The sequence below is a fragment of the Pterocles gutturalis genome, unplaced genomic scaffold (assembly GCF_000699245.1).
Source record: "Pterocles gutturalis isolate BGI_N339 unplaced genomic scaffold, ASM69924v1 scaffold9301, whole genome shotgun sequence".
Taxonomy (NCBI): Eukaryota; Metazoa; Chordata; class Aves; order Pterocliformes; family Pteroclidae; genus Pterocles; species Pterocles gutturalis.
The window spans coordinates 1-9232 of record NW_010105427.1 but is presented as its reverse complement, the minus strand read 5'-3'; the positions used below and the strand labels follow the sequence as shown (position 1 = coordinate 9232).

The following is a 9232-nucleotide window of genomic DNA, read 5'->3' as shown; positions in this document are numbered from 1 at the left end:
AAATATATAAAATAAATATCATATACATTTTATAAATAGTTTTGTCCTTATGCACAGTATCCATGCTTACATCTGAATAATGTTCCTCACCCCATTCCCACCCCAACAGCAGGAAAAACCCCCACACATCAGGACCAGTCCACGTAGCATCCTCCACGTAGCAAACTCCCGGGCTGCTCAAGCAGGGTACCATCCGAAAGGCTTCTTCTTACCAGGTAACCATCCCGAGCTTAGCAGCAGCATCTGCAGCACTTCTGTGGTCTTTTGGGTTTTGGTTTTTTTCCTTCTCTTCATTTTTAGGTGTTTTTTTTTTTTTCCCCCTCCCTGGTGATTACGTTTGCTCACCTGCTTGTTCCTTTAAGCAACCCTAACATTGAATATTCAGCCTCTCTTGTAGCAACCGGGTAAAGAAAGTGAATGAAAATGAAAGATTACATGTAGGGTTCCCTCCCTTCCCCTGTCCCCACCCCCATAAATAACCCAGCTTCGATATACGCTTGAAACAAGGAGGAACAGCAGTGTTTGAATTCAGTGGAAGTGCTTTCCTACATCATCTACGCGTACAGGAATGATGGAATGACTATTGAGATAGTGCTCTGGGCGAAAGCTTGGGAGCCCAAGTATGTACACGGCCGGGGCGGCGGCAGGAAACATCACCTGTAGTGGAAGAGGTCTCTGTACATGGCGGGGATTTTGGCAGGGTCCACAGGCCTGGGTAAAAAATGAGTGAATTTCTGATGTCTCTTAGTCCTGTACCCCTCGCGGGGGGAGCCGTCCTTGTTCAGAGCCACGTAGTAATGCCTCTCCGAGTCAGGGTGCTTGTAGAGGGTCGAGGCGTACGTGTTGTACCAGTTCTCTTCAAACTGCTCTCGGAAAACGCACTCCCGCGTGAGCTTCTTCTGCGGTGGGGCAGAGACGGGAGGGGAAGAAAAAAGACATTTTTGAGTCAAAAATTAAAGAAAAAAAGATCTTTTCTTCCTTTTTTCACTTTAGTTTCCTATCATTTTCCCAGCTACTTTCTCCTGGCTCCCCTGAGGATGGGGACTGTGCTGCTGGGGACGTTTTTCCTGGGTGAGAGCTGGAATCTTGGCTTTTTTTCAGCAGGTACGAGAAAAAGCCGCAACTCCAGGAGCTGCTGAGCATCCTCAGGGTGTGACAGGAGAGGTGCTGCTGTGCGGGTGCAGGCTCCAGCCCTGCTTTCTGAAATGTGCTTTAAGATTTTTTGTGTTCTATGGTGATTTTACTTATAGCTAGCTTGCAGATTTGTAATTTAGCCACAGTCTCTGCATTTAACTTTTGTTGAGGGGAGGTGTTGTTACAGAAATGAAGTGGAAAAAGAACAGTTGTTGGTGCAGGCTGGTATTTTATTATTTCATACAAACATCAGTAACTGCATCTTACATAGTGAAAGGGTCTGTGGCATCTCAGATGGGAATGGGAGAAGAAAAGATGATGGAAACTCGTGGCTTACTGTTACTGTTTGCTAAGCGAAGGTTTTCTGAAGGCTTCTGTGTATGCAGAGCGCACGAGTTTACATTTCTACTCTATGAGATTGATCTGAGTTGGTTAGAGGAAGTGTATGTGCCTCCTGCTTTGGTTTAAAACTGGTTTATTTTATTTCATTTTAAATTTACTGTGATGCATCCTTAAAAATCAGTATCCTCACACAGGGTAGTGCTGTGATCTAGAAAGAGGCGTTGAAAAAAAATCACACACAGGTGATGGGTTGAATTAGAGGCAATGGGGCATCTGAAATAAAAGTAGCACTGAGTGCCGCAGCTACAGAAAAGGAAACTTAAAAACACCTATCTGGAATGCAATTCATTTTTCAAAATAGAAGTGATTCTTCTAGCTAACTAGAAATAAATATTTTATATTGAGTTGAGTTAAATAATTAGGAATTGAGTTAAATTAACCTGTAGGAAGCACCTCTGCCCAGTTGTTAAGACATTTTGACTGCAAGTCTTAACACTTAATTAAATAGAAAGATACAGAGGAGAGCTCGCCTCTCTTCAGGTTGATGGAGACTTTACCTGTGATGCCAGAGCTCTTCACAGCACCCTTCCCTGCAGTCCTGGCCCTCTTCAAAGTGGTTTCGAGGGTGGAGCAGGGTCAGAACCGTTGGGCAGAACAAAGTGGACCTGAGCTGGTCCTGGCTGCAGCAGCACAACCCGCAACCCACGGCTCTAAGGCATGTCCCAGTTCGAGGGAGCAAACGCCAAACTCACAAGCTGCCACGAGAAACCTGAGCCTGGACTAGAAATGAGGCGTGTTCTGCTTTCTCTGTCCTACAGCAGCACAGGGTGAGGCAGAATCTGCTGCAGGTGATGTCAGAAAGAGTCTATAGGTATTTGGGAGTTTGTGTGGAGTGAAAACTAAGACAGAGTTTACACTTGGTTTTTGGCAAAACATGGAAAATTTTAGTCTGAAAAGGGCTCTTCTAGAAAATTATGAGCAACTCCGCTAAACTCCTCAAAGGACTTGTAAAGGATGTTATAATACAATAACACTCAGACCACAACTTCAGCTTCTGTTCGTTAAAGAGCTATAATATAAATGCTGCCCAGGCACTGCCCCAGGGGCTGTCTGGGGACTGGGCACCGCCATGGGCTCTCGCCGCACGAGCGCATCCTCCCTCCGCAACCCCATCTCATCGATACCATTTCTGTTATAACAACTGTGGCATCCCGCGTAGGATGGAGGCTATGTGGCACCTCAAGGACACAGCTCGTGAGGGCGCTGAGGCCCCGCAGCCTGTGTTGCTGTGTGTGTTACAGGGTGGAGGAACCAGCACCAGCCCTTACACTTACCGACCCATACAGCTCGCCTCTCTCGTTCATGCCGAGGTAGAGTCCTGAGTCCACCCCACGGATGCTCACCAGCCCCACGGCCAGGCTAATAAACTCCAAAATCCCTGAAACAGAGAAGAAGTCCAAATCATGCAGAGAATAAAACCAACACCAGGCTCCAGTGACAAAAACCAGCCTTTCCCAGTCTTTGCACAGCTTCCTACAGACCCAGTTTTCCTTATTTATAACGACACATTTCTCAAATCTATAGCCCAATATGTGTGCAATCTTCTGATCTCCACTCTGTGCTTCTCCCCAGCATCGCAAATTTTACTTGCCCGAAAGGAATTATCTTTGCTAATGAGAAAAGTGTTGAAAGGTTTTGCTGTTTTGTTTTTTGGGGTGGTTTGTGGTGGTTTTTTTCCTAATTATCGCTAAGAAGGCAGATGTAGAAACTTGTTCCTGGCCCACTAGAAATTTCAGAAGGCTGTTCCCATGCTGGGTTTTATTCTTCACCAGAAGGAGAGTGATCTCTGTCACCATGGGGCCTCTGGTTTGAGATTATAGCCCCCCATGTTTTAAAGTGAGGAGTTCTATAAAAAGTAAGTAAAAAGCACTAGGAGAAATGTCTGTGAGAGCCATCTTCATCCTGGCGCTCCAGTGGAGTCCCTGCCACCCCCAAACACATACCCAAGCTGCAGGGATAAAATCCAGCTTCAAATATACGCAGGTAGAAATGCAGCTTTCTCTGCAGCCTTTGGAGCTGGGGAGCTGGTGTCCTTCCTCCATCATCCCCTGCCACCATTACTGCCAGAAACCCCCCTCCTGCCCCAGACCTCCTGCTGCCTGCCCCTTGGTGGTTCAGCAACATCTGTCCCAGCCTTCCCTGGCCCTGCCAGAGCAACCGTTTCACCCGTGGGCTTCTTCAGCCTACAAGGATGGTGTTGGACACTAAGTAACGAGGGGCAGCCTCGTTTCCTCCGGCAAATAAATCGGCGAGGTCTGCCACGCCACCGGTAAGGGGGACGGCAGCTGTGCTGGTGGAGGAAAGATTTGTAACAGGAGAACCCTTGGTGAAGCACTCAAACAGCCCCCACGTCGGTGCGTCTTTAACTGGTTTGAACCAAGCCAACATCCCAAGTGGTGGAGACCTCCAAATTTCAGAGGAAAACCTCCAGCAGGCGTTAGTGGGACTGCGCTAGGCTCTGGATATCACACGCTCCCTAGCTAGAGGTGACTGGCAGTCTTTGCCCGTGCTCACGGCAGAATTCATCAGCTGGGAGGTAGCAGCTGAGGAAGGAAGAGGGTTTCCACCATCCCGGCTGGACGAGGCGTCTCCATTGACAGGACAAAGTTGCTCTAACCTTTAGCGTGGCTCCAGGTCTCTTAATATAGCTCCCAAAACGTCCAGCCCTGAGCAATTGCCGCTCTGATCGGGTTACTTCCCAGAGAGCTCCTCTTATAAGTATGTCTTGAGTCTAAAACCACCGCGTGACGAGCGGCCACCTGAGCCAGCTGACTTCAGCAGCAGTCGCCGCTCCCGGTCACCCCTTGGTGACATGCTCAGGGCACGTGTTCTTCTGCTCAGCCAGGCGGGGATGCGATAACTCTCAGATGATATCGCCGCATCACCGCCTAAATATAGGATGGATCAGACAGCGATGGACATCTCTGTCCCCCGTGGCTCAACGCAGACTCATCAGTCAGATGCTGGCAGCTAAGCTGGGTGCAAGAATCAGTCTTTCTACCTTGTATCAGATTTTTTGTCCTTTTTTGCCTACTCAGGGGCTTGTGCGCTGAACCCACCCCTCCCTGCAGCCAGCGGGTACTGGGAGATGAAATATGGACTTGGGAGCAGCAATTCCTTGAGACAAACAGGGAAGCAAATGACAGGAAACATGCTTTATGGACCAGTGCAGACATTTTCCAGGCTGAAATATGCCCAGCCTGGGGACATGTATTGCTGTGGCTTCTTATCCAAAAAGAAACACGAACGGGGAGGTAAAAGGATGAGGGGTGGTCTTCTGCCTCTGCTCCCCACCGGTTCTGACACATGGAGGGAGTTACCGAGCTGCTGCGTGCTGCCATTCTCCCATCTGCAGGACAGAAATGATGACAACCAGTGTTTGAAAAGGAGGGAAGGAAGATTGGCAACAACTAGAGAGAGTGTAAAAAGTAATATAGGGGGGGAAGGAGCACAGGGATACCCAGAAACAGGGGAGTCTTCCCAGGCTGGAGACAAGTGGATGTTCAAATGAAAAATATCTCATACTGGAGAGCAGTAGATCGACCTTCCTGTAGGTGCAAACACCGTCCTCAGCATGAGCATTTAAAAAATTTATTTATTTGTCTTCTGTCACCCCTGGGAAGCAGGAAAACGCTGCTGGTCCTGTTTAGAAACCAAGGGATGTCTGAGGCAGGGAAACCGAGAGCTTTTCTTGAGTACACCCACAAGCACGCTCTGTACGTGGCACGTTCACCCAGGTCTCCAAAGACCTGGTAAGGAGCACCCCAGGAGCAGCGTCAGCATCTTCCGTCTCTGGGCGGGCAGGTGAGACACCCCTCATCTGCTGCAGACTGGGTGAGTACTTGCTGGTTTTGCAAATGAAGTTTCTTCACGGTGTGCTCGTGCCAGTCTCTTCCGACAGTGTCCCTTGCAATATTCCCCTTTTCTGATCGTTGAGTGGCACTTGGAGATGTGCACGGAAGGCAACTATGTTGAAATAGCATTAAGAACGTAACTTAAACCCACAAAAGTCAGGAGACAGAGTGAAGGCTGAAAAAATGTGGGCGGATATCCATCCTGTCCTTAACTCACTCCAATTGCTAGACAAAATTGCAGCTCCGTACATCTGATCTCCAGCAGCACAGGGAGCGGCCAGTGGGGCCAGCTCAAGAATTTTCTTTCCAGTTGTAGTGGTGTGTTTTTATGGTAGAACATGCTTTTTATTTCCTTTTCCTTTTTTTTTTTTCGTTCCCCTAGGACTTGCCTCTTTTTCCTTGCTTTGATTATTCATTCTGTTTGCTCCTTGAGGCTTTCTAGATAATATTTGGAGAGATTTGATTAAGACTCTGACTGGATTCACTTACCACCAAAACACTGAATAATCTCCCCAGCTTTGCTGTGGCCAGACCTGCCTACTCTCGCCTTACTACAAACCATCCCTCAAAGAACAATTCGGCTCCTTGCACCTGTCTCTTCTTACATGACTGTATTCAGGAGCAGGGGAACAGAAACATCAGATGTTGTATTAATTGCTACAAACCTAAAGCTTCGTCTAAAAACCTCAACAACTGCTCGGCAACAGGTGCACTACGGTCTGAATGTCCAAATCCACAGCAAAACTTTCTCTGGAGGTTTCATCAGCTTCTCTAGGAGACTGTGTTACAGGTCCGTTAGCAGGTTTGCACCCAAAAAGAGCTTTGTTTGCTGCATTTATTAGTCTGCAGTGCAACCTCAAGGCCTTTTTCCTCTCCTCGCTTGCAGTTGAGAGTAGCACCATTGGTGTCCCTTGTTTAATGCCGCTGTAAAACAGGCCCAAGGCAGAAATCGAGCAATTCCTCCTGGCAGGGATTCTCCTGGCAAATTTATCTCAGCTTAATTCTCCGAAGGATTCTCATAGGAGCACTAATGTCAGTCCAAACCCCCTCCAGGTTTTGACCGTCCTTTATATCTTTGTACAGGAAGGTTCTTGTAGCACATGCAGCGAGAACAAATGCATTTTTGAAAACACTTTATTCTTTCAGGGATGACTTAGGTGGAGCTGCCAGTTCAGAGAGCAAATCTGAGCACTTCTGAAGCATGAGAATGAGCTTTCTTCCAACCATCCTGGAGGGCCTCACCAAATTTTGCGTTAAGCCTCCTCTAGGAAAAAAATCAGCTGCGTCCCATTGTTCTTGCATGAATCTGTATTTTTACAAGTATAAAATATCGCATTCCAGGAGACAGGTGTGATTGAGGAATGTTCCAGTCCTCGACAGATGAGGGGGAACAGTTACTGTGATTGCTCAGGCAGTGTGGGTAGACGATGCTGCTCCCTCCCCTGTGTCCTGTGGTCACATCCCCAAATGCTGCGGTACAAACGAATCCCTCCCTTTAACCCTTGCTGTTAGGACCCTGGTACTCTGTTCTGCGTCACCAGGGCTTTGGCTCTTTATTTTCCTCTCTGGAAGACTTGGATGCCTTGCACATCTGTTAGCTTTTTGGGATGGCTGCACATAGGAGGGTGTAGATACTGTCCATCTTTTCCTGAACCCCTTCCAGGATGGAGAGATGGGGATGCAAAGTCCGGTTCCGCCCTCCATCCCATCTGCAGCTGGATTCGTGCCTCTGCTGTGGTATCCCAGAGAGCCATCCACCGAGCACGTTAATTATCTGCTCACAATATCAGGGAGCACCTTCCAGCCATGTGGGCTGGATCCACCAAACCACCACACTGGATTTCTAAGTCTCTCCCCAGATGCCCCAAGACTCAAGGCAGCTTTAAAGTGTTACCCTGAAACCCTCATCTAGCTCTGTGCGCCTCACCACAGTTTTGGAGTTCCCCAGAACGGCTCAGGCTGCCTGTTTCTGTAATAAGTTACCGCTCTCTGACTGCTGCATGCAAAATTTAGGAATGCATTGATACATGACATCCTAATATGAACCATACCAGTAACATTGGAATTTAAATATTCATGGCTACTGAATGCAGATGGTGAATACTGTCTGCCAATATGTTATTGCTCTGAGTCTCTGCTGCAGCGAGGTTTAGTCCAACTTGATCTGAACATGAGGATTCCAGTCTAATCCTTTGGGGCTTTGTCTTGCAATTACAACAAATAACTATTTATTTTACACTGCCTCTGGGAAAACCTTGAAGCAGAAAACTATAATATTTTATATCTGAAGTCTGGTCTAGTTTACGTAGCTGGATGCTGACTGCTGAAACACTTAGGGAATGCCAATGTTTCAATTTATTGAACGCGCTGTGTGACTTAAGCGTGCAAAATTAATGAAAAGTTTTAGCCCGTTCAACATGTTTTTTCTGAAGTTTGCTTGGAAATACACTTATTTTACTCCATCTTTATAAAAAAGGGAAATGAGACAAATGCTGCCATTTTAAACTGGATGTTTACTTGCACAAAGATAAGTAAAAAGAACTGATAGAAATACTACGTGGCAGATTGAACTCAAACCAAACAAATGCAATGGGTTTGCTTTCAGTTTCTTTAAACATGGAAACCCATCAGGTATGGCAGCACGAAAGGTTAAAAGATGCATGTCTTTTGGGAGGTAATTAAAGAACAATTGCCCCACAAGCCTATTAGTACCTGACTCTGACCGCGGGTGATGACTTTCTTGTTGATTTAGGCAGGGACACACTGTGCATACACCTGGTGTTTATGGAAAGTGCAGTACGATTTAAGGCTTCTACAATTGTTCCAAAAACCTGCCTTATGCTACCTACAATAGCAGCAGCAGCGTTCCTGAAGTGTCAGAAAGGACCGGCTGCAGACAAATAAAGGCAAAAAAAAAAAAATTCCTTTCACGGAGGAGTTAAATGACTTGAAAACTATAAAAAGTCTTGCGAGCACTTCTTGCAACCTGTTGACAACATAGCTGAGCTCACTGGCACGGGACTTGTTGATAGCTTACACAGACACCTGCACTAGATGCTGAAGTAGCGGGAATTTTTCTTAGCTGTGCTCAAACTTACTGTACTTCTTCGCCTGTGGCTTGGGATGCATTTTTTGAAGATTACATAGAGTCTCATTAGAGATCCCTGCTCTCGTGTGACACTGATACGGGCGCCGCAGTCTTCCAGCTGTATCCCAGGCGGCAAGGTAAATCCACGGAGCTCTGCCTATTGTTCCACCTTCTCCTTTCTTTCCAAGGTCCCCCGAAGTGTTTTTACCCCCCTTGAGCTTCCCTTTTCCTTCCCAGTAACCCCCCAACCTGAGCTTCTGACACCGACCCAGCCAACTGATCCCGGAGACGCTCTGCTGATGACATTCATGCAAGTCAAAGAAATCAGCTCAAAAGAAAAAAAAAAAACAAAAACAAAACCCAAAAAAAACCCCAAAAACCAAACCCAAAAAGAGGGGGGGGGGAAGAAAAAAACCCAAAGAAGCTAGGAATTTGTTTCTCCGAGGTACTCTCCCCTCTCTGCCTCCCTCACCGCCACCTTCAGAGGCCCAGCCAGAGCTGCTCACACCCCCACACACTTTTTAAAAAAAAGAAATAATTTTTTTACTTTTTTTTTTCTTTCCCCCCCTGCTACGGCAGGGTTTTGTGCACCTGCAGAAGGGCTGAGCGCCCGGGTATAAATAAAAACCCCAAGGCTCCCGCATTGCTGGGGAGTGAGCACATTCGTTCAGGAGCCTCCTCCTGCCCGTCCCGGGATGATTTATCCGAGCGGGGCAATTAGTCCTGTACGCGGGGCACCTGCCGCCCCTTCCCC

At 47.2% G+C, this 9232-nt stretch overlaps 1 protein-coding gene across 1 annotated transcript; it reads right to left on the bottom strand.

Annotated features, from left to right (window-relative positions):
* Nucleotides 1-265: 265 nt before the first annotated feature.
* FGF16 (fibroblast growth factor 16) lies at nucleotides 266-2965 on the bottom strand (the record flags this gene model as incomplete). The annotated part of the gene is made up of 2 exons (XM_010087387.1): nucleotides 266-899; nucleotides 2811-2965. Coding segments are annotated over 2 exons (401 nt in total), but the record flags the coding sequence as incomplete, so codon positions are not given.
* Nucleotides 2966-9232: the final 6267 nt, after the last annotated feature.